The sequence below is a fragment of the Peromyscus leucopus genome, chromosome 4, assembly GCF_004664715.2.
Source record: "Peromyscus leucopus breed LL Stock chromosome 4, UCI_PerLeu_2.1, whole genome shotgun sequence".
Taxonomy (NCBI): Eukaryota; Metazoa; Chordata; class Mammalia; order Rodentia; family Cricetidae; genus Peromyscus; species Peromyscus leucopus.
In genome coordinates, this window is record NC_051066.1 from 140,528,746 (window position 1) to 140,554,637 (window position 25,892).

Sequence of the window (25,892 nt, forward strand, 5' to 3'; positions counted from 1 at the left end):
ACCATAGCATTTCTTGTGCCAGCCGGAGTTTTCTTCTGGTTTGTTGGAAACTATTCAAAAATATGAAAATTCAGGCTGGGAAGATGACTCCATGGGTAAAGTGCTCACCAAGCAACCTCAGGATGTGACTGGATCCCCAGGATCCATGCAAAAAGACTAGCATGGCTGCATTCATGGGTAATGCCAGCACTGGGGCTCGGGAGAATGGAGACAGGTGGATCCCTAGAGTTCACTGGGCAGCCTGTCTAGCCAATCAGTGGAGAGTGATAGAGGAAGAGAGCTGATCTAGACCTCTGACCTCCACACACACATGTGCATATGTATCCATGCACACCCACCCATGCATACCCACACCTATGCACATATACAGAAGAAGAAGAAAAGGCCAGAAGTGACAAAAACAAGCTTCAAGCTGAAAATGGTCATCAGGTGTCATTTACCAGCCCCTGATATAGAAGGTGAGACTCCAGAACTTTCTAGAGGCCCTTGTAAGTCTCAGGGGCAGGGAAAGCTGATGGAGAACGGGAGAAAGGGGACCAGGGAACAGTGCAGAAAGCAGAGAGTGGCCCCAAACACTGGGGTGTCCGCACAGCCTTGAACTTAGATGAGCTTTCTGAAGCTCAGACGAAAGAATGTTCTAGAAGGTGTGGCAAGATCAGGATTGTCCCAGTTCTCTGCATCGGTCTGCAGAAAAAGAAAAGGGATGTCTAAGCCAGACTGTCCTTCAGTCATCCTCAAGGTTCTAGCTAGGGCCTCCAATCCCAGACTAAAGCCAGGGCCTCTGACAGAGGGGAAGAAGCAAAGCCCAGAACCACACAGGAGAAAGTGATCGTGTCCACTCCTGTTTGGGGCCACAAGGGCAAAGAAAACCAAACTAAGCTGCAAAGAGTCAGAACCAAAGAGAACAGGATCATCAGAGCTGCGGGCAGAGGGTGAGAGGAGGCAGCAGGCCTGGGGAGTGTCTCGTCAGGGAAGGGCTGCCTCGAAAGCATGAGGACCTGACTTGGATCCCCCTGAACCGCGTAAAGAAAAAGCCAGAGGGTGAGAAGGCAAGATGGCCCAGTGGGTAAGGGTGCTTGCCACCAAGCTTGGCTACCTGAGTTTGATCCCTGCAACCCACATGGAAAGAGAGGACTGACTTCTTCCAGTTGTCCTCTGACCTACACACACACACACACACACACACACACACACACACACACACTGGAGAACACACCAACACACACACAACACAAAGGAGAAAGCAAAGACTGCAGACAGCACCTGTGGGAAACACCGTCTCTCTCCGGAGAAGAGAAGCTTTACTGAACACAAGGCAGGTCATTAGTAAGGAAGGGCAGGTGTGAGAGCCGAACCGTTGAGGGAGGGGCAGCAGACACCCACCACACTGCTGGGGGGGCATTTGGGAGGTCTCCAAACTGGGCGGGTTGAAGACATGGACCACAGGCAGGGTCAAGTTCAGACATGACCCACTCAGCGGAGAAGGACTGCAGCCAGGTTCCTCACGGTTGTCCTATTTGCGAGAGTCACAGAGTGGAGAGTATCCGCCCACACAGTGGTAGTGACAGTCAGTTTATCCAGGTCACATCTAAGTCCTGCTCATCCACAGTGTGGTCCAGGGAGCAGCAGCCTGGGGAGCAGGGGAGGTTGTCTGGAAAAACAGGCTTCCCTGTACCCCACCCACACCTATTCACTTTGAATCTACATTTTGAGAGGTGTCCTGGGAAACCCTCCAGGAAGCACACAGATGCCACCATACATGTGTGGAGGTCAGAGGACAACTTACATGGATTTCTCTCCTTCCACCATATGGGGCTTGAGGACTCAACTCAGTCTTAGTGGTGTCCTCACCTCTCTGTGTTCCCACTGAGACATAATTTTAAATCCCCGCCCCCATACCAACTCATGAAATCTTCTAACAACCACCTGGCCAGCACTCCCTTACCACCTGCACGTTGGAGACGACATCAAACCCACCTTAAAGTGAATTAGAAAGCTCTTCAGTAGAAGATGGGACCAATCTCCAAGACAAGCTGTCACCTGAACACTGCGATGGCTTGAACTAGAAATGTCCCCATAGTCTTTGGCATTTCAACACTTGGTCCCCGGTGGGTGGCGCTGTTTGGGGAGGTTTAGTGGCTGCAACCTTGCTGGAGGAAGTGTGTCACTGGAGGCGGGCATTGAGAGTAAAACACCCCTCCCACTTCTGGCTTGCTGCTGCTTTGTGTTTTCTGTTTGAAGATGTGCGCTCTCTGCTTCTGTTCCTGTCACCGTGTGTCTACGACCTGCCGTTATGCTGTCCTCACCATCATGGACTCTGACCCTCAGGAATTCTAAGCCAAAAGAAACCCTTTTGATGTCTTGTAAACTGTAATCAGTGGCGGTTTCTCATTAAGAATCGAACTACCTCAAGACCAGCCATCCACTCTTGGGCATCTACCAAGGAATGCTGATTTATACATAAAGATACATGCTCAGCTATGTTCATAGCAGCACTATTTGTAATAGCCAGAACCTGGAAACAACCTAGATGCCCATCAACGGAAGAATGGATGAAAAAATGTGGTACATATACACAATGGAGTACTACTCAGCAGAGAAAAACAATGAAAGCATGAAATTTGCAGGCAAATGGATGGAAATAGAAAAAATCATCCTGAGTGAGGTAACCCAAACCAGAAAGACAGTTATGGTATGTACTCACTCATTGGTGGATTCTAGATATAAAATAAAGAACAATCAGACCACAACCCATAGAACATAGAGGCTATATATATAGTATGGAGTCTTTGGATGACTGTGGCATATAATAAATTTCAGTTTTACTCAATTATTAAAAAAAATAGCCAATGAATGGAAACACATGAACTATGAACCAAAGGCTGAGGGCTCCCAGCTGGATCAGGCCCTCTGAATAGGTGAGACAGTTGATTGGCTTGATCAGTTTGGGAGGCAACTAGGCAGTGGACCGAGTCCTGTGCTCATTGCATGAGCTGGCTGTTTGAAACCTGGAACTTATGCAGGGACACTTGGCTTAGTCTGGAGGAAGGGACTGGACCTGCTGACTGAGTCTACCAAGTTGATCACAGTCTCGGAGGACTTGTCTGGAGGAGGTGGAATGAGGTGGCTGGGTAAGAGGCGGGAGGGAGAATAGGGGAACCATGCTATATGTAGATGAATAATGTAAAATAAAAAATATATATCACAAAAAAAAAAAAACCACCAAAAAAAAAAAAAAAAAAGAAAATTTGTCTATAGCATTTGGTCATGGTGTTTCATCACAGGAACAGGTAAGTAACGAAGGCACACACCATCATGCTGTGGGGTAATCTTTTTGTACACTGTGAAGATGTGTCTTGGCTAAAGTGCCTTCTGATTGGTTTAATAAAAAGCTGAACAGCCAATAGCTAAGCAGAAAAGAGGCTAGGCGGGACTTTTGGGAGAGAGAGAAACTCAGGGGTGGGAATCTAGGCATGAGCGAGATGCCATGGAGACAAGGGAGGAGTCAGACATACAGAATGGAAGAGAGGTAAAAAGTCACATGGAAGAACACAGACTGACAAAAAAAAAAGGTTAATTTAAGTTATAAGAGCCTCGTTGGGAACAAGCCTAAGCTAAAGGCCAAGCTTTCATAATTAATAAATAATTCTCCATGTCATTGGAAGCTGGCAGTTTCAAAGAAAATCAGATAATCATTTGTATAAGAAGCAAAACAGAAATCAGAATCTATACCTAAGCTCTTAAGTACCCAGACATCATCCCTGTAAAGGTGCCCATGAGTGCTAAGGAGGAGTTATCTTTGGAAAGTGGAACTCAGAATCTGGGGGAAGGAAACGGGGGGAAACTATTTACTGTGACACATTTCCATCAGGCTGACTATGGAGGAATGAAAACTTCCTATTCCAAAATGAATGAAAAAACAATGTGTTTTCCTTTCTCCCTTAAAATTGGTAAAAAGGTGTCAGGGCAGTGGTGGTACATGTTTTTAATCCAGGACAGCCAAGGCTACACAAAGAAACCCTGTCTCAAAGAACAAATAAATAAACAAAAACAATAATACTAATAAGAACTGGTGGAAAGGGATCTGGAAAGATGGCTCATGATTAAGAACACTTCCTGCTCTTGCAGAAGACCCAAGTTCAGTTCTCAGCACCCACACCATTCACCTCTACACCACCTGTAACTCCAATTCCAGGGGATCCGATGCCCTCTTCTGGCCTCTGAGGTCACCTTCACTCATGTGCTCATCCCCCCACACAGACACACACATGACAGGGAGTGAGACATGCCAGGAAGGACCAGCTAATGATGGCTTCTCCAGGAATTTGCAACTCAGACCACCAACGTGACTTCAGTGCTTCAATATCATCCCACAGAGAACATCTAGCAATGTTGGAAGAATTTGGGGATGGCACTACCAGAACCCAATGCTTAGAAGATCGGGGATGCCAGCAACCATGCTCCACTGCCCAGGATGCCAGGAGTGCCAAGGGCAACAAGCTGAAAAACCTGTCTGGTGTGCCCTGCTGCGCTGCGTGTGTTATGCCAGCTCAGGGCTCTGGCCTTGTGCAGTTCTCACACAGCAGTCTGTGTGGACCTGAGAGTCTACACGTGCAACGTGACTGCAAACCCAGCTGATGCAGGATAACTGTGAGCAGTGAGGCCATCTCTGTCCCAGCTCGCCCAGCTCCCGATCTTCTTGTGTGATACGAGAAGATACGCTGGGTTCAGAAAAGAGCTAGTCTTGAAAGCCTGGTTGAGATGGGGGCGGAGCACCAGCTGGGACTAGAGGTGTTGGTGTCTGGGACTCACCATCCAGGGTCTCCACGGAGAGCTGCAGGCCCAGGTTGTGCCGTGGGTTGACCACCCAGTGGTTGCTGGTGGCTGTGATGTCAAACACCAGCCAGCCCTCCTCAGAAGCCCAGAGGGTACGGCTGTCCAGCAAGAAGAGGTCCGACTCCCTGGAAAGAGGAGAGAGACATAGTTTGAGGTTAGGCAGGTCACAGTTCAGCCACCCTGACAGCCAGCAGCTTACCAGCTAGGGGAAGCTGGCACAGGCCATCTCACTCTACCAGATGTCAGGGGACCCTAGCAAGACAGAGGAGAGGCAGTAACTATACAGCCTGCAAGTTGCTGGGCAGAAGGCGATGCCCAGGAGGTCATTCACCATATGCCTGGCACCACACCAAGAGCTCCATGCAGGGTAAAGCCGTAATTCACCCTATGAGAGGTGGAAGATGGCTGGCTAGCTGGTTGAGAGTTGGAGCAGTGGATGGATTTATGGATAGAAGATGGATGGGTAGATACATAGATGGATAGGTTAAGTGAGCAGATTAATAGAGGCAAGATGGGTGGGTTGGGAGGTAGGTAGGTAAGTAGGTGGACAGATGAGAGATGGATAGGGTGATAGATAGATGATGGGTGAGTGGGTGACTGGGTGAGCAGATGGGTGGGTGAGTGGGTGGATAGATGAATGCATGAATAGGTAAGTGGATGTGTAGATGAACAACAGGTAGATAGATGGATGAATGGATGGTAGACGAATTGATAGAGATAGATGACGGATAGATAACATGTGGAGGGGTGGGTAACAGATGGATGAAGGAGAGAGGTAGATGGAAGGATCGGTGAACAGAGAGAGGATGGTGAGATCAACAGATGGATTGATGGATGGGGTGGATGGATGTGTAGGTATGTGGAGGATGATGGGTGGGTAGATGAGTACCATCCCACCTTTTCATTCATATCAGCTCTTGTGGATTTTTAGCTATCAAGGCTCAGTTTCAACATTCTGAGCCCTTCAGTGGTCAACTAAAATACTAGCACTCCTTATGCTATGCTGGGCACCTAGATCCGTAGCCAGTGTTTTCAATGTCTCTTCCCTCAGAACCCATTAGCATTTCTCTGGAAGTTCAATAGTCACCCAGAGACCAAACATGGATGCAAACAGACTCAGAGAGCTAGTTCCAGGGCAAGTATGAGGACACCAGTAGTCGCAAGGATCAAAGTCACGAAAGGAATGCTCTAAGCCATTTCTTCCTCTTCTCATCCCTCCAGCCAAAAGTCTAGGCACAGAGAACCTAGGCGGCTTAGGCAAGTCACATGCACAGGTTTGGGAATGGTGGTCACTCCAGACATGGACAAATATCATGGAGACCATAGGTAGGGGTGGAGGTGGGGGTGGTTTCCCTACACCTGATTTAGAAAACGTTGAATTACATCATTACTTCAGCCAGGACACCACACCCCTTCCCAGGCTAATCCACAGTCTGACAACATTAAGAGGCGGGAGCTTTCTGAGGCGGCCAGGTAATGAAGGCGCTCTCCTCGTGAATGAACTAGCTTTTGTGAGAAGCATAGAGGGAGAGTGTTTGAACCCTTTGGACTTTCTCCCTTTCTCTGTGTGAGGACAGAGTGACATGGTGCCATCTTGAAATAGTCACATTTGTGGAACACAGATCCCACCAGCGCCTTGACCTCCAGCCTCCAGAACTATGACATGAATTTCTGTTCTTGTAAGTTTCCCAGTATCGGGCAATTTGTTACAACAGCAGAAACAGACTAAGATGCTTCACGTTCTGATTTAAAACCAGTAAATTAGCCACTGGGTAAGAGCCTATGTTGCCCCTTGGGGGCCAGGCCAAAGTCTCTCCAGACCTGCAGAAGTCTGTCCTCTCAGTTACTTATTACAGAGGCAAGGAAGCCTTATTAGGGCCACACAGGGTTTGAAAGACCCTAAGTTTGACTTGGATGTCCAAGTTGACAATAATAATGACCTAGTCTTCAGGACCCACTTACTTCTACCCTGATGCCCCTTTAGAGGTGACTCCAAAACTTATTAGGAGAACCTCTTACATGGCTTTCAAAGCCACACATAGGGAAATCTGGCTGGCTTCATCTCCGATTTGCCTGATGGCTTCCCTAACTCTGGAGAACTCTCGGGGCTGCCAATGAAGCAGCTCGCTAGCCTGACAGTCAGCAGATGGAAGCAGAAAGATGTCACTCCGAGACAACTCGGGACATCTGCTCCAAGCACGAGATGAGAGACTCGGGTGGTGACGCTGCCAGGAGATCCGACGTGCGGGAAGACGGGAGCAGATGCTGGACCGGGGGACACAGCAAGCCTTCACAGGGACCTACCCTGCCCGTAGATGCTAAGACTTCTTTCATTAAAGGCCAGGACGCTGAGGCCAGATGTGTCAGGCCAGAAGTGACTCATTCCCAGATCACCATGAAGGCAGCCACGCCCCACACCCATCAGAGTTTACAGTTTATCTCAGGCATGCAAGGAAGAGCCACACCTCATCTGCAGGGACAGGAGTGGGTTGAAGATGTAGAGACACCTCACCAGAACAGAGTCGGGACCACGGGACAGCAGGGACACACTCAACAGCGTGCTCCCACCTGAGTGGGACACTGGATTGCAAAGGAACACTGGTCACACAACAGAGTGGGGAATGGGCCTCTGGGACATTTTGATTTACCTAGAAGACACCGGTTGCCGCGCAGCCCAGGTGAGCAGAGGTGGGGAAGGCGTAGGAGCTGGGGCCCCAAGGAACAGATGCACGCACATCCCTTTACCTTCTCCACTCCTGGAGCCTGGGTGCTTTCCAAGCCGGCACTCTGAACTTCCCCCAGCCCTCAGTCATGTTAAGATGTCACTCCCAAGTCGGGCATGGTGCCACACGCCCACAATCCCAGCGCTGGGGAGGCTGACGCAGGACTGCTGTGAGCCTGATCTCTGCAATGAGTCCCAGGCAGCAGATGTCACACATGTGGGCATGGGGACATGTTCTTGTTGTCTCAGGGCAAGCCTCATACATGGTGGAACTGGGCTGTGGCACAGGAAAGCTAATCCAAAAACCTCTATCTCTAAGCCTTGCTTCCCCCCTCTCGAGACCCCCAGGTCACATCTCAGCAGGGAGGGAGGGAGGGACAGGACCTGTTAGGCCCTGTGTGGTGCCTGCACTGTGTGGGACAGGGGTAGCACCAGTTCATCCTGAGCCTTGGCATCCTCCTAGGGAAAATGAGGGCAGTGTCGTCTTGGTTGGCAACTAGGAAGAGCCAAGTGAAGACCAGGTACACAATTCCAATGTTCCCGAGGTGCACACTGTACACAATTCCAATGTTCCCGAGGTGCACACTGTACACAATTCCAATGTTCCTGAGGTGCACACTGTACACAATTCCAATGTTCCCGAGGTGCACACTGTACACAATTCCAATGTTCCTGAGGTACACACTGTACACAACTCCAATGTTCCTGAGGTGCACACTGTACACAATTCCAATGTTCCTGAGGTACACACTGTACACAACTCCAATGTTCCTGAGGTGCACACTGTACCCGTTACGGCAGGACTGGTAAATTCTCTGGGAGTCCTAGGGTGAGACTGCTCTGAGGCCCCAGAAGAATCTCCAACAGGAAGGCCTCCACCCATGCAAAGACTCTCAACTGTGGACTTTACACACGTGCAAAGCCGCTCACAGTTGTGCAAGACTCTCTAAATATGACCACCACCAGCTCCTCGTGTCTGCATCCGGGACCCATTCCCTCATACAGCAAAGGAGGCCGGTCTCTGTCTTTGATGTCTAGACCAACTGTGTGACCTGCTGTACCAACAGGTCCCTGTGGGGGCAAGGTCCAGTCTGGGCCAGCCCTTGAGAATCTGAGTGGCCTCTTGATTTGCCTCCTGGGAATCAAGTCACGGAGTCAGCAAGCCTAATTGCACTGTGTGTGTGTGTGTGTGTGTGTGTGTGTGTGTGTGTGTGTGTGTGTGTTGTGGTGGGGGGCTGTCCTGTGCTGGATAGTTTCCTGACACCTTGACACAAGCTAAGGTCATCTGAGGAGGGAACTTCACTTAAGAAAACGCCTCCATAAGATCAGGCTGTAGACAAGTCTGTAGGACTGATGGTCCTGGGTTCTACAAGAAAGCAAGCTGAGCAAACCATGAGGGGCAAGCCAGTAAGCAGCTCCCCTCCATGCCTCTGCATCAGCTCCTGCCTCCAGGATGCTGCCCTATTTGAGTTCTTTTCCTGACTCCTTTCAATGATGAAGCTGTAGCAGGCTCTTTTGGACTGCCAGCCCCCAAATCATGACAGAGACTTATTATTAATTATGAATGATGGGCCTTAGCTTAGGCTTGCTTCTAGCTGGCTTTTTGAAACTTCAACTAATCCATTTCTATTAATCTAGGTGCTGCCCCGAGGTTTGTTTACCTCATTTACACACTGCACTGTCCATCCTGTTTCCTGCTCCCTTTGTGTCTGGCTGCTGGTCCCTGGCTGGCTGGCACCCACTTTTCTCTCTGCCTTCCAGCCCCACCTATCCCTCCTCTCCTAGCTACTGGCCATTCAGCTTTTTATTAGACCAATCAGGTGCCTTAGGCAGGCAAGGTGAAACAGCAACACATCTTTACATAGTTAAACAATTATTCTATTCCACAACAAACAGTGATATGGAAGTGTAGGCCAAATAAACTTACTCCTCTTCAACTCGCTCTTGGTCATGGTGTTTCATCACAGCAATAGCAACCCCAACTAAAACACTCTCTGAGGGGGGAGAAAGAGAATGTTCAGCTGAAGAGTCTACAAAGGAAGTGGATTAAGTACTTTTCTGTTGCTATGATGAACATCAAAACCAAAAACAACCTAAGCAAAAAATAATTGATTTTAGCTATGGCTCCAGAGGGTAGAGTCAATCAATCCACCATGTCAGAGAAGACATGGTATCAATCAAAAATCGCACAGCAGCAAGAGCAAGAAGCTGGCAGACGACAATTCAACCACACACAGGAAGTAGAGCTAGAGAACAGGAAGTGGGGTGAGGCTAGAAACCCTCCAAGGCCACCCCCAGTGATGTACTTCCTCAGCATGGCTGCACCTCCTAAAATTCCATTCCCTCCCCAGACAGCATCACCAGCTGGGGACCACGGCTTCAAATCTGAGAGTCTACAACAGACATCCCATGTTCAAACTGCCACAGCAAGGAAGGAAGAGACCAAGCTATCCCTAGGTGAGGTATCAGCTTGGGCCTCCCAGCTCCCATCTTCATCGGTAACCTCAGAGGGTCCTGGAGCAGAAGAACTGCCTGGCTGAGCACATCCCAATTCCCAAGCAGAATGGCTCTCCTTTTAAGCCACTTACATAGGATGGTCAGTTCCAGAGAAAGATAACCCAGACAACACTCAGAATTCCCATTACAGAAAAACTGAAAACTGTCTCCCAAGGGGACTGATTAAAACACCACAGGATGTCCAAGGCAAGTGGGTGCTCCATGGCTGCTCAAAGAACCACACAGACCTACCTGGTGGCAAGGAAGACAGGCACTGACCAAAAGGAGTGCACACAGAATGTGTGATGTGCAAACATCTGGGGACACAACCTGACGGAAAAAGATAAGACTAAACCTCAAGTGTGCACCGGAGAAATTAAAGAGTAAAGTACCTCCGTTAGTGGTTTTCACAAAATCAGCAGTAGGACTGGAGATGGCTCAGACATCAAAGGCTCAACCAAAATCAAGAGTAATTCCTTCTTGCTCAAGCTGGTCAAGACAGTGGAAGGCAGGATCCACGCTCACACAGCAAAGCTAGCATGTCACTGCCTCAGAGGACAAATGTAGCCAATTTTGATAGACTGGTCTCCAAAGATGGCCAAACAGCCAGTGGTCACACACAAAAAAGAGATCCAGTTGCATTAGCTGGCAAAGGTAAATAGAACTCAGACGGGCAAGACAGGGGTTAAAGGTGCTTGCTGCTAAGCCTGATGCCTGGAGTTCCACCCCAGAATCCACACGGCAGAGGGGGGGGGCGGGGGGGAAGGGGGCAAGCTGTCCTCTGCAAACTAACAAACAAATGTGAAAGACATAAACAACAGGCAGGTAGCTCAGTCATCAAAGCGCTCGCAGTGAAAGTGTGAGGACCTAAGTTCAAATCTCCAGTACCTATCTAACACACTGGGTGTGGCGCTGCGTGGCAGGCGGACAGGAGGACCCTGGGCTTCAGTTAGCAGCCAACCTAGCTAAATTGGCGAGCCCCAGGTTCAGTGAGAAATGCTGCCTCAAATAATAAGGTGGACTGCCTTCCTGAAGATGCTATCTGACTTCAAACTCTGGCCTCCAAACACATGCGCACACGCACTCTGTCACTCTCACACACAAATCCAGCTAGGGATGGGACTTTGTGCACCCCTCTCCTCTGCATACTGTAATTTTTTTTTTTTCTGGCTTGTGCTTGAACAGATCTTGTGCACACTGTCATGCCCGCTGTGAATCAGATGTGCTACTGCCCTGCTGTGCCCAGAAACCAATGTTTCTTTGTAGTCGTCCACCACCTCTGGCTCTTACACTCTGCAATGAATGACCCCTGGGTCGTGTGTGTGTGTGTGTGTGTGTGTGTGTGTGTGTGTGTGTGATAGAGATGGCCCATCCCATTGTCTCTTACTCTCTAAATCATAGCCAGTTGTGGGTCTCTGTGTAAATCACCATCTACTGCGAAAAGACGCTTCTCTGCTGAGAGCTCAGAGCTGCACTAAGCTACACTATCTTTTTTAAACGACAAAAGCTCAAGGGTGAGTGAGGGTGTGCAATGCACTGGACAGCGGCCCCGCAGTTTACCTTCTTCCTAGAGTTTGTAGCCCCCCTCACACACACAGGAAGTCTGCTTGTGTATACTCTAGTCTAGAGGGTGGAAGGGAGCGTTCCAGATCTCAATTCTGAAAACATACGGCTCTCAAAACCCTGACTGTCAGGGCTGGAGAGATGGCTCAGTGGTTAAGGGCACGGGCTGCTCTTGTGGAGGACCAGGGTTCAACTCTCTGCACCCACACGGCAGTTCACAACTGTGTAACTCCAATCCCAGGGGATCCGACATCCTTACATAGTACATACAGACAAAATATCAGTGCACATTAAATAAATAAATAAATCATTAAAAAACAAACAAACAAACAAACTTGACTGTCTGGGACAACACATTCCCACATTCTTGTGGTCTTTTTCGGAAAACCAGAGAGTGACAGGACTCACTTTCCCCTACATGGACAAGCATAGTGTGGCCCTGTCTGCCAAGCTCAGGAGAGGTATGAAGCAGATTTCAGGGCACGAGTCCCTGACTGTTGCCACCACTAATTCTTCTTGAAGGAATAGCAAGGGCTGGCGAGATGGCTTGGTTGGTAGTGTTCATTACACAAACGTGAGGACCTGAGTCCCATGCCCAGGTCCCATGTACAAGAGCCAGACATGCTGGCACATGCTGGCACATGCTGGCACATGCCTGTGATCCCAGCACTAGGAGGTAGAGGACAGGCCATCCCTTGGCTCACAGCCCAGCCAGCCTAGCCCAGTGGACCTGTCCAGTTCCAGAGCAGTAAGAGACCCTATCTCAAAAATCCAAGTGCAGGGGCTGGCGCAGAGGCTCAGTGGTTATGAATACTTGCTGCTCTTGCAGAGGACGTGGGGTTCGGTTCCCAGCACCCACAGGGTGTCTCACAACCATCTGTAACTCCAGTTCCAGGGGATCCAATGCCCTCTTCCTGCCTCTGTGGGCACTGCATGCTTATAGTGTAGACAAAAATAATGCATGCAGTGGACACAGAAACATGCAGGCAAAACATAACACACACACAAAATAAAACAAATAAAATTTAAAATGTTTCAATACAAAACAAAACAGTCTTGAGGATATTTTTCAGGACACAGATACACATTTTCACACACACATACACACACCACATACCACACTCACACACACACTCACACTTTCACACACATACCACACACACACACACACACACACACAGAAACAGCATTAAGACACGGAAGGTCACCTTCTCCCCTCCAGAAACCCAGGTTTCCTCAGAGTCCTGCTCTGTAAGGCGTGAACCTGGGCTGACCCTGACGCTGGCACTGGGATGTTAATAATTAACCACCTGACTGTGGCCTGCAGGCTGCAGGGTCTGGGGCACCTCCTCCCCAGGAAACCGGTGAACAGCAGAAACCTAACCCTGGAGGGGAAGTAACACACACACACACACACACACACACACACACACACACACACACACACCTGGAAAGTTCTACCACCATGGAAAGTGGATATTTTAAATCCAATGTGGGAGGGTGGAGAGTCCTGTCTGGGACTTCTGACTACTCACAAGCTATTTCTAGTCCGCAGTCCCCAGGGGCCTTCAACCACCCCCTGGGGATGGCCACATTTCCTCACATGGAGACCACCAAAGATTAAAAAAGAAAAAGACCCCAGGGGGCCTCTGGAAAATCTGAGGGCACTCAACTGCAAGTGAAGGCATGTTTCAGAACCCAGAACGCAGTTTTGGGGAACATGCCTTATTTGACCCCTGCCGAGGGGTAAAGCAACCAGTGTCTTGAGGGCCCAGGAGGACCTCGGAATCCCTACAAGACGTCCTAGCTTCAGCTGAAGATGGCCCGTGTCTGTGTCACTGTGCAGCTACTGGGAGCTGGATGGGAGCGAGGATCTAGGCGACAGTCATAAAATCTTATTTTAAACATATTCTCAGTCAGGCAAAGTGTAGACATAAAAGTCCAACTACCAGGACAATTACAAGTTCAAGGCCAGCCTGGGCAATCTGGCTAGACTCTGCCTCAAAATAAAAATCAGAGAGAGAGAGAGAGAGAGAGAGAGAGAGAGAGAGAGAGATGGGGGTATAGCTCAGTAATAAAATGCTTACTTAACAGACACCAGGCCCTAAATTCAAGCTTCAGAATTGAGGGGAGGGTTCCCAATATCACAGTCCAAGACCCAGTTGGAACTCCCCAGAAGCCCTCAACTCAGCCCACCACATGCAGGGACCCTCAGACTCAGCCCACCACATGCAGGGACCCTCAGGTCCAGGCCACCACCTGTAGGGAGCAGGCACATGTTCAAATTGGAGAGAATGTATTGCCCTTGGAATTCCCCAAAGTCTCTCCAAGAGGCCTGGTTCAGGGCTAGGCCAGGCACCTGCCACCTAACCTCTCTGCCTCCTGTGATGCAGGTAGGAGATCTATCTCCCAACTTAGCAGTGGAGAGGACTAGGGATCAGGGTGCTTGCTGGGCAAGTACTTCAGGCTGGCACAGGGAAACATTCTGGGCAATCTTCACTTGGACAATGCCAGCCTAGAATCACATCACAGGTCACAGGAGGTGACAGGTGAGGATGCATCAGGCCCTGGACGGAATGGCTCCACCACCAAACAAAAGGAAATGAACTTGAGTTGAGAGGCCAACAGAACAAGACGCCCTCAGAAGTCCTGAGTGGAGGCCAGGACCTGTGTGTGCTATCTTAGATGGCCAAAGGGTCCAAAGAGACAATATGAGGGACACCTGAACTGAGGCAGTTCTTCAGGATGGTCCAAGTCACCACAGAGTCATCATGAGTAAAAGAAGAAGGTGGGGAGTCAGATGTCAGCATGATGGGACTGTTGGCAGGGCACATCCAACCAGGAAAGGACACTTCCGGGAAAGCCAGGAAAGGCCAGGAACTGAGGGGGCCCTAGGAGTCCAGTGCGGACATCCGGGTCTTCCTCTATAATTCGCCATCTCAGTTTCTGAGACAAGGTCTCTCTGTGGGGCCAGAGCCCTCATGCTCAGGGTTGACCGGACCAGCTAGCCAGCAAGAGCCCCAGGATCCACATGTCTCTGCCCTCCAACACCAGGGTTCTAGATTCACATCACTGTGCTCTGCCTTAAAACAAACAAAACAGGGTCTCCCTGTGTAGACCAGGCTAGCCTCAAATTCAGAGCTCCACCTGCCTCTACTCCCCCCTCCCCGAATGCTGGGGTTAAAGGTGTGTCCACTGTGCCCAGCAGCTCCAGCTTTCATGTGTGTGATGAGCATCCAGACTCAGGTCCTTATACTTAAGCAGCAAGGACGTTACCCATCTCCTCAACCCTAGAATTTGTACTTTAAGCCATTAAATGTGTGGTCCCTAGTTACAGCAACCAGTCACCATCAGAGGACACCTCGACTCTCGTCCCTCTGCCAGAGCTAAGAGCTGGAGGGATGACCGCAGGCAGAATGGGGTCTGAGGACCAGCGGCAAGGACAGCAACACACAAACTGGATGACCAAAATGCTGAGAAACCCTCCAGAAGGGAAGATCTCTGAAGGAGCAAAAGAGAAGTATAAGACTTCCAAGGCAAGGGCGTTCCCGGGCGTGCCGTCATTCGCTGGCCTAATATGTCTGTAAGTTCATGGGTCTGTTAGCTATGCTACGATTTTGTGTATGCCCATGTGTGTGCCTGTGTGTGTAGATGTGCACATGTGTGTGCCTGTGTATGGAGGTGTGCACATGTGTGCCTGTTTGTGTGTAGGTGTGCCGTGTGTGCTTGTTTGTTGAAGTCAGGACAACCACAGGTACCACTCACCTTGGCTTTTTTTTCTTTTTTCTACACAAAGTTTTTCTTTGGCCTGGAGCTCACCAAGTAGGCTAGCCTGGGCAGCCGGCAAGCCCCAGAGATCTGTCTATCCTTGTCTCCTTGGTGCTAAGATTACAAGCACACACCTCAGCTTTTACATGGGCTCTGGGGAATTGAGCTCAGGTCCTGGTGCTCGCAAGACAAGCACTTTGCCTACTGATCCATCTCTTTAGCTCTCTGAGGTGGTTTTGGTACACCCACATGTCATGTGTTGCTGACTTAATTTGATTACTTGGTAGGTGGTAATATTTTATTTGTGTAAGTCACTTGCTTGTCAGTCTGTGCCTCGTGATTAGGGCTGGACAGACCAAGAGTGTTGACATGCAAAAGTAAGGTTTTGAGAGCGTTCTCAACAGCCTTGGTTCACTCTCTGAACAGTGTGAGCTTCTGTCTTTGAGGGTAAGATGCAGCCTGAGGAGGGCGACTTGTATGGAGGTCCTCAGGGCAGGGAACAGCCTGCCTTCCACAGGCATGGTGTTGCTTGCTTCCATCTAGCTCCGTGCTATGCCCCTTTCAAGTTCATTTTCTTACTGAGCCCTGCTCCGCTCCCCTTTTGGTCTCTGGGTTTTGGAATCTTAAAACGGTGGTCTGTGGTTGTTTTCTTCTTAAGGTTGGAAAGATGACGCGATGGGGAAGCTGTCACTGTTGACTAGTTGGTGCCTTGAGTGTTCGTGAGGAGTCTGAGGTTACCTTGTTCTATTTCTGTCTCAAGCTGGAGGCTGAAGGAAATGTAGCAACCAGGGAAAGTCTGGAAAGATCCGCCTTTGCATCACCAGCCTCAGTCAGGGGTCCATCAAGAGGACACCGAGCTGACTCAGAATCTCCACAGGGCTCCCCACAGTTTCTTGGGACCTCCTGAGGTCTCGCTATCTCACTGTGATGATGTTCGATGTGTCACTGGGTGCAGGTGTGGCTCAGTCCTTGCACTGTCCAGATGGACCTCACCAAGTGGGGGATGAGTGGACAGCACCCCCTCCTCCAGTCTCCAAGTCTACAGCACCAGCCAGGGTCTCTGTGTGAGGTGGGAGGAGGTGTCCAGAGTCTTTCCTTAGTCAGTGTGGGTGACCACCCTGGGATTTGAGAGTGGACTTCCAAGGGGCTCAGAGTAGGACCTGTGGGCAAAGGCCCCAGGGAATTGGGAAGCCAATCCATTTCTGGTGACACTTGCAATTTTGAAAAAAAGCTTTCTTTCAGTCTTTATTCCTTAATTCTTTCACATACATACACATACATATTCATTTTACATGTGTGTGTGTGTGTGTGTGTGTGTGTGTGTAGATCAGAGGACAATTTGCAGAAGTCAGTTCTCTCCTACTGTGTGGGTCCTGGGGATTGTTCTCAGGTCATCATCTTGGTGGCAAGCACCTTAAGCCACTGAGCCATTTCGAGGCCCTTCAGAGCCTTTAACGTACTTACATACATACATACATACATACATACAGTACAACATGTTGCTTATTCCACTACTGAGCCCTTTTGGCCATTGGCCTTCTACGGATGAGGTAGGCTTTGGAACCTTGATAAGTTTCAAACCCATCTCCTTGCAGACAGGCTCTTGGAGCCCTGATCGTGAATGGCTGCTACTTGTTCCCTGCCTGTAACAGCACAGCCTTCTGGTTGCTGTGCAGGATGTCCCACGTCCTCCACGGTTGCCTGGTGGGCTTCCTCAGTGGGCAGCCTGCCAGTCCTGGGGTGGATGGGAAGGCCGTGGGTGGCCCCAGATCATTCTGCGGTAGGAGGTGTTGCGGCTTTTCGTCTGTTTTTCCACCTTTCTCCCAAACGACTTAATTTTGGTCTTCCTGGATGTATAGGGCCTCAAGAAAGTGGTTTATAAAAAGCATCGTGCTTCTCTGACTTCATCGGCTCGTCTCGGGGACGCCAGGACCATTTGGGTCCTTGTTGGAAGAGCAGTGCATTTCCTAACACTGAGGTGGGCAGCTCCAGGCGCCTGGTGACTCGACCCTGCAGGGCCAACTTCATCTCAGGACTTTGATCTTCCTCCTGGGCCACCCTGCGGCCTGGAGTGTGCATGTGGGCTGGCTCCAGGTCCGTGAGCCAAGTGCCCCTCTCTCCTGACTCACGAGGCTCTACCCACATGACATCATGCTAGCCTGTGCATGCTCTGTTCACTCTGAGTTTCTCTCTTGCTGCCATGTTCTCTTCTCCCCTCTTTTTCCCTTCCCCCCATCATGTCCAGCAGAGTGAAGGTGTGGAGGGCAGGGAGGAGGAGGGAGTACCTGGCAATGGATTTTTGCCATCCAATGTTCTCCCTGTATTCTAGGCATCTAACTGAGTGGCCAGAAGCCTGCAGGCTGAGGCCCCGCCCACCTCTGGCCCCACAGCCACCTGTCCCCTCTCCTCACTTTGTCGTACCTTCCACACATCTGTTCCCTCTGTCTGTCAGAAACACTTGGCTGTATTGTATTGGCTCAGTTCATTCTTCTCTTGCCTGGATCACGCAGAGTGGGGGGCACCTGGGCCAGCGAGATGGCTCAGCAGGTAACGGCATTTGCCTCCAAGCCTGATGACCAAGTATGAAGACCACAGGATCCTCAGTGGTTTAAGGTGCTTGCCACCAAGCATGATGACCTGAGCTTGATCCCCAGGACCCACACAGTAGGAGAGAACTACTCCCAGAGGCCACGAGGAATGCAGTTTATTAGCTTGCGGCATTTCAGAAATGCAGCAACCAGGGAAAGGCTGGAAAGATCTGCCTTTGCATCACCAGCCTCAGCCGGGCGTCCGTCCATCAAGAGGACACCGAGTTGACTCACAGTCTCCACAGGGCTCCCCACAGTTTCTTGGGGAGCCTCCTAAGGTCTCCCTGTCTCATTGTGATGATGTTTGATGTGTCACTGGATGCACAGTGTGGCTTAGTCCTTGCACTGTCCAAGTGGATCTCACCAAGAGGAATGAGCAAACAAGACCCCCCACGCACTCACTCCCACCCACGTCTCCAAGTCTAAAGTATCAGCCGGTGGCTTAAGTATCCTCACACCAAGGAAATTGATGTAGCTTGCAAATGTTATTCAATAAACTCTTATGTTAGACAAACACAAACCTGTACTGCTGTGTTATTGACAGTGTGCTTGTGACCATTCCCAAGCTTAAGATTCTCCACAGCTAAGACTAACGGAAGCTTCAGGAGGCAGGGCAGAGGACCAGAGGGAGAAAGGAGAAGGGGCAGCTAAGAAGAAGGGTTCATACTTAGGTACTTGCCACGTGTCGAGAGCCAGGCCAGGCACTGAGTGTGCCTGTGAAGCATGCCCTGCTGGCTGCACCGTGGGACACACTCTCACTTTCTATCACGCGTGAGAAAAGGCACAGAGGCTGACCTTCAGTCAAGGGCATGGATGCAAGGGTTTGTCTGAGATGTGAGGCCAGGACCCACATGGAGGAACAAGAAAGGAGGCAGGAAAGGAAACAGAACCTGGGCACAAATCTACAGAGACCTGAGTGACAGGTGTGCCTTGCAGGTCCTGTCCATCGTCAGCTGAATACAAATGTCAACAGCGACAAAGACCAGGCTGGCCTGATGGGTTGGCTTCCTGCTCAGGAGGGTAAGACGCCACACATCATATAAAGCCATGTTCAGTGGCCCACTATTAACATGCCGAAATTCTCCCCACATTTTAGCTAAGCTTTGTGAGCTAGAGATAAAGCCCTGTGCCCTGTGGGAGGCGGGCAAGCATCCATCCCCGGGCACGTCCCCAGTCCCACGCTGATGGTTGTCTGCTGTTTTGTTTAAAGACAAGAAGGATCTCACTATGTCATCCTGGCTAGCTTAGAAGTCTCTTTGTAGAGAAGGCCACACTTGAACTTGTAGTCATCCTCCTGCCTCTGCCTCTTGAGGACTAGGATTATAGATGGCATCTTAACACATTGACGTGATCACTTTTCTCTGATCTGTGACTAGCCTTGGAGGCATGTGTTAACAGGAGTGAGTGCCTGCAGATCTCTGTCTAAAAACCTGAGTTAGAATTGAGGGTCTGGGTGGATTCAGGCACTGTGGACAGTGGGAGCCGGGTGGCCAGGCCAGCACAGGGAGGCATGAACAAGCTGAAGGGGAGGTCGGAACGAAGTGAGGGAATCGAGGTACTTTCCATTCCAAGTGTGGCCAGCTCTGGAGGCCTCCCCGGACTAGTCTGGTTCTGCACCTGGGCGCTGCAAGGTGTGGCCGGCATCTTGTGTTCTGAGGCTGGAGCTGAACACCTGCCATCTCACCTCAGCCCATCCCAGAAGAGGTCAAAAGCCCACAGCACCAAAGCTAGGAGCTCTGCTCGAAATGATGCCCTCTGCAGGGCTAAGTCCTGCAGGAAGAGGATGCAACTTTGTCTCTGAACCCCCTGCAGGGGAGCAGATCACAGCTCTCCCCTGGGGCCCTGCACAGAACCATCTTCTCCTGTCTCCTCCCGCCCCCCTCCCCACTCCTCTCCCAGAAACCTTTCACAAACCCTCAATCCTGGGAAGATGGATTTCAGGAGGCTGCTGGGGACCAAACCCATGCCCTCTCACAACAAACTGAGCAAGGCAGTACACCCACAGTACACCCACAGTACACACACACACACACACACACACACTCAGCCCTGGAGAAACCTTGACCTGAGACCAGAGGCCACGCAGGCTTCCCTGGCCAACAGCTCCATTTGATCAGCAGCGGCTGCTTCCCTTTCCTGCAGCTGCACTGAGGACCTGCAGGAGGGAGTGCTGTGATCCATTAGTCATGCCTGCCTGGGTTCCCTGAGGGAGACTAGTGCAGAGCATGCTAGAACAGAGAGAGGCCAAGTGTCAGCTTCTCTTCTTCCATTCTTGAAGCAGCAGAAGCAAAGCCACGGAGAAAGATGATGGCAATAATTCGGGTGGCAGTAGGAAGACCGAGGAGGAAACCGGAGTCTGACCAAGCCTTGACCGGTCCCTGCTCCTGACATGAATGTGAGATAGCAGAGGCCTTCCCTTCGTGGAAAAAGAGCCTTGGAAACAGCACTTTCCTGGGGCACCTGTTTCCCCCATCCTCCCGGAGTCAGCATCTGAGAAGGCATTTGTTATCCCAGCTACAGATGACCGCTTACAACCAAATTGAAAAATATTAATTCCCTTTGTTTCCTGCCAAGAAGGCTAAAGCAATTACAGGCCCTGATATGAAACACACATGTTAATACATTTGGAAAAATAGGTTCCTATAGGCAAGCAGAGGTCTCAATCCAAGAATGGAGTGCTTTTGGAATTAAAGTGTCTGATCAAGTTATCCAGACAGACTGGATCCCGAAGCCCACTGTCCCCAGATGCATTCCAGCGTCAGGAACACAGGGCTCCGGCACACGCTGCCATCTCCCCCTCACTGGCAATGAAAGCCCACGACCCCTGGGCACCAGGGCGGCCCCCGGCTCTGCATAATATAATTATGATCATCACAGCAAAGCCTGCGGAGAATCGAAAGCAGTATAATTACGGGCAATTTTCACTTTTTGGAAATTGAGCTCAGATGCTGAGGTAAGACTGAAAACAAGGCAGTGAGGAGAGATTATGGAAGAATGTGCTGGGGTGGCCCACCTAGCCCACGAGCAGAGACACTGCCGGCACTCATACATGCAGCGGGCCCCTGTGGGCACGTCCTCAGGGGCGACACCTCCTCACAAGAAGTCTTTGCCCTTTCCTGCAACGGGCATTCTCTGAGTGCCTACTGTGTGCCTCAGACGTCACTCCTGCCGACAGCCTCTGTGGCCGCCCCTCGGAAATCACTCAGTGCTCACTGAGGCTCTGCCAGGCCAGCAGGCTGCCAAGTCCACACAGTCACGAAACTGGAGGTGGCTACAGGTGGCAGCCTGGGCATCTTCACGACATTGCCAGGACAAGCTAGGCAGGTGGGTTGTCCTCTCTGCCTCAGTTTCCCTGGTGGGAATCTGGTTGACCTATCACCCAGTTCAAAGAATTGGGTGAAGAGAATGGACAAGCTGCCCTCGTCAGCTTTCTTTCATCTTGGGTCACGGGCCTCGGTTTTCAGCAAAAGGGGTGAAGAGGAGACCTCTGTTGGTGCACTGCTGTAGCCGCCCAGTCAGCTCTGTCACGCTGCTCAGGAGGACAGCTACCCCTTCCGCAGAGACGAGGACGGCATCTCAAACTTGCCCAGATCCACCCAGCAGTAGGAAACAGCCCTTCCCATGCGGTGGGTCTGCAACGATGTTGCGGATGCCTGACCGGGAACTGACTCCATGTGATTCGGTGCCGAGAGGAGTCCAAGAAAATGAGAGCCCCCTGCAAGGCCCCTGCTGAACCCCCACAGGACCCTATCACAAGTGCCCCACAGACACACCCTGTTACCACCAACACCCAACCGGTGCCCACCCAGTTCCCAAGAAGCCAGGCTGTGGGAGAGACGATGGAAGGAAGGAGAAGGAACGCAGATCAAAACAGCCACCAAAGCCCACCAGCTGGCCTCAGACCACAGGACAGGAAGCCATTGGGCATTTGGCTCCAGGACACAGGACAGGACCGGCTGACTGCCTCTCCAGAACTAACTAGATTGGACACAGTGGCTTGCTGTCCTGCCCTGCTGGGTGGCATTGAATGCAAGCTTTTTCCAGAATGATCCTTGCAAATTACTGAGGGGCCCTGAGGGGACCAAGCAACACCAAGGACTGACTGTACTGTGTCCAAGGCTCAGGGCTGGGGTCTGGAGTGGTTCCCTGAGAAAGAGGCCTCAAGGAGAGGTGCCCAGGTGGTCCTAACCCAGGCTTTTCATGGCCGCTCCTGTGATCTTCCAGGACAGCACTGGTACTGTGACCCCCTAGTGCCCACTGCTAAGGCAGGCTCAAATCCCGAGCTTATGCCCTGGGGCTGAGGTGTAGTGGCGAGAGATAGAAGCCAGGAGACTCAAAAGCCTGCACATAGGCCTATAGGGGCAGGGGAAAGCCAGAAGCTTTTGGAAGGACCCCCACTCTCAGTCAATCCCTTCCCCACGCCAGTAAAATGGACAGAGTCGGGAACATGAGTGGGGCTCTGTCCTGTGAGAGGAGGACGGTCTGCAAGCGAACAAGTCATGAAGCTGAAGCAGGAGTGACTCACGGTCCACCTCTCATAGGACATAAGGGGCGGCAGTCACCTGCTCGGAGCCTCGCACCTGAAACACATGAGCTGTCTTGAGAAATGTCAACACCCAGTTCAAACCACCAACACTGGCAGCTTTAACAGACCCTGACCAACCCAACCAATAATGCACAGTCACGGTTGAAAATCTCACTGCAGCTCAGAATGCAGGGGAGGGGGGGGTGTTTCCAGAAACCTGGGTTCGAATCTCCCCTCTGCCACTTGCTGACTTTGTGACCTCAGCTAAGTCACGGAAGCAGCCTCTGAACCAGTCTGTGGAAGAGAGCTAACACTGAAAAGGCTCACTGTGGCGGTGGAATACTCACCATATCACGGCAAACAGAAAACACCCAAGTGGGAGAAGCCCCAAACCTCTGCTGGTGCTGTCTCTGCGCTGTGCCGTGACCTCTGTCTAAACCTGGATATAGGAAAACCTTCCAGAGTCTGGTCACCAAGTCCCGACCCGACAACCAAAGTGATAGCCACCTGAAAGTCCCCACAGAGGACAGGCTGAGGTGAGGCGCCACCCCAAGGGCCACCTGGAGACCACTGTGGGGTGTAGAGGCCAGATGCCCTTCTCTTGCCCTCAGCTCCAGCAAGCCTTTCCAGTAAACCTGAGGTACAGCCTGTCCTGGTGTGGGTAAGAGGCCATCTTCCCTGGACTTGAGGGAAAAGGGCAGCTGAGATGCCTCGGAGGTTGGATATGGTGGGCTACAGGGAAGAGCTGTGGGCAGGTGTGCACCTGTTCATACAGCAGGGGCAGCCTGGACAGGGCACCTCCTCTGAGTGGAAAGCCAGATGTCCTGGGGAGGCTACTGTCCCCATCCCGGGTGGGGCACTCGGGAACAAGCAGAACTGGACTGGGTTGAAGAGGGAACTGGTAAGCCACCCCTTTGGCCATCTCTGCCCCAAATCTCTCTCTGGAAGGACAGGCAGAAACAGCCCCTTCTCCATCACAGTGACTCAGGCCAAGGTTGATCCAAGTCCTGGCATTGGAGAGACTGAGGTCACCCTCCTGGCAGCCAAAGACCCTGTGATGGAGCAGGGGACATTTTTCATCCAGCTGCAGACAACATCTCGACCTTGGTGGTGACAGGGCCTGGCCTCCTGGGGCTCCTGGTGCAAGCCCCGCCCTCCAGTGCAGGAGGAGCATGCCTGGAAACTCCCAGCAAGAGCACAGGTTGAGATGGAGGGCCTAGTGTGACCCCTTGCCTGCAGATGGAACTAAGAGAGCAGAAGCACGCTCAAGTCCTGGAAGCTAGCTAGCCCAGCCTCAGGCTTAGGGTCCAGGAAATAAGGCTAAACTCCTAATCCTCCCCATCCACCCCAGCAAAGCCTCCAGAACCAAGCCAACCCCCCCCCCCCCAGGCCCATCTCTGAGCCCTGGCTCTCCCACAGTGGCCAACAAGGGTGGCATACCTCTCCTGTCTTTCCAGCTGTCTGGGGCTTGAGGCAGGGACAGGCCATGGAAGGCCTCCAACTCCAAGAGATCAAGAGGACTTGGTGGAAAGTGACTCCCACAGGGAAGAGATGCTGAGGCCAGCCCACAGCTGGCTAATCCCAGCACCCCCGGAGTGTCCCTGGAGCTTAGCTGAGCCTGCCAGAGAGCCAGATGTCCCAGGCCCTGAACAGCTGGGTGGCTGGTGGCAGCAGAGCTCATTCTCATTCTCTAAGCACAGAGCCCGGGGTGGTGGCAGGACTTGGGGGGGGGTCCTCCTTAAAGGACTGGGTAAGTGGGAGGCTTGCAATGGAAGATGCACAGTTGGATTATGCAAAGGAGCCACACATCTCTACCTAGCTCAGGCCTGTGTCCCCAGGCATATTCTTGGGCTTAAAGTATTCAGGCATTCAGAAGATGAAGCCCAGAGAGGGCGGGGCCGCCAGAGCCTGCAGCTCCCCACTCCGCTATGGACTCTCCCTCCTACAGTGAGGAGAAAAACAGACCATCACTGAGCGCTTAGTGAACACGTACTGTGTGGAAGACAGTCTCTAAAAACCTTCCCCACACCCTGGGAGGGAGACTCCACAAACCCATTCCTTTCCAGGGGAGGAAACTGAGGCTCCAAGGTCATGACTTCCCAGAATCACTCAAGCAGGATTTGAATCTGCCTTCTTAAAGCCGGATTAGCCCACCCCCATGCCTCCAGAGAAGCACCTAGATTCAAGATCAACCAGAAAACAAAACAAACTAAAAGCTAAAGCTTTTTAACTCCCGGAGAAGGGCCTGATCGCTTCCGCCTGTGGAGCTAGAAAGAATATTTAGTAGTCCACGATTCCCGCCTTCCTGCTGTCAATCCCCTCTGCTCCCTCTAAGCCGTACACTTCCACCTGCTCTGGACCCTCCTCTGCTAAGCAAGGAGCCCCAAGAGGCAGGCCCTCAGCGATAAGCCACCCATGACACCAGTATGCCAGGGGCTGAAGAGTCCTATGCCGTGTGTCCCTCTGTCAACTGTGACAACCCATACCTCACCTCCCTGACACGGCAGGATCCATCACTGAATCTCAGGAATGGGAGGGCTAAGATGCACTAAGGCTATCTTTTAGGCAAGGCGTAGATGGTTCATCCCATCATAGCGTGGGAGGGGGGGCAGTTCTCGCCATCCTGCCTCACGTGACCACAGGACCCTTTGTGGTCCCCCATGCACACTCTTCCTCTGCCCTCTACTGACAGAGTCTCTGTCACTCAAACATCCTCAGCTCAGCAGGACATCGGTGACTACCTAACAGACACCTGTCATCCTGTACCCCCAAAAGGAGATTCCAGTCCTAACCCCCAGATCTGTCAATGGAATCATCCTCATTCAGAACTAGTGTTTCTGTAGACATATGCAGACACAGGAGGAACCCAAGTGAAAACAGTTGGGGTCATACTGAGAGGAGATGGAGCCTAAAAGCACAAGCAGCTGATGGCCACCTCAGGACACTTCAAGAAGAGCACATTTGCACATAAGCACACACACATATGCACACACACACACATATGCACACATGCACACATGTACACACACACATATGCACACATGCACACATGCACACACACACACATATGCACACATGCACACATGCACACACACACATGTACACACACACACACATATGCACACATGCACACACGTACACACACATATGCACACATGCACACATGCACACACACACACACACACACACACACACACAGAGACAGGTTTCAGAGGGGACAGGCCCCACTGACTAATTCTAAAGTAACAGCCTCCGGGAATCCAGCCCTAATGTTCTGGGCCACCCTGTGTGTGGGACTTCATTATGGTGGCATCCTGGGAAATTCAGATGTACCTCAGCCAAAGCTTCACAGGACGTTCATGCTCTCTCTCTCACACACACACCCCCCATTTAT

General features: G+C 51.2%; 1 protein-coding gene across 1 annotated transcript in view; it reads right to left on the bottom strand.

Annotated features, from left to right (window-relative positions):
• Positions 1 to 25,892, bottom strand: part of Bmp7 (bone morphogenetic protein 7) — a 79,671-nt gene that overhangs the window by 23,423 nt on the left and 30,356 nt on the right. The window contains exon 3 of the mRNA XM_028893791.2: positions 4,813 to 4,961. Coding sequence (XP_028749624.1) covers positions 4,813 to 4,961 — 149 coding nt within the window. The remainder of the gene's footprint in view (positions 1 to 4,812; positions 4,962 to 25,892) is intronic.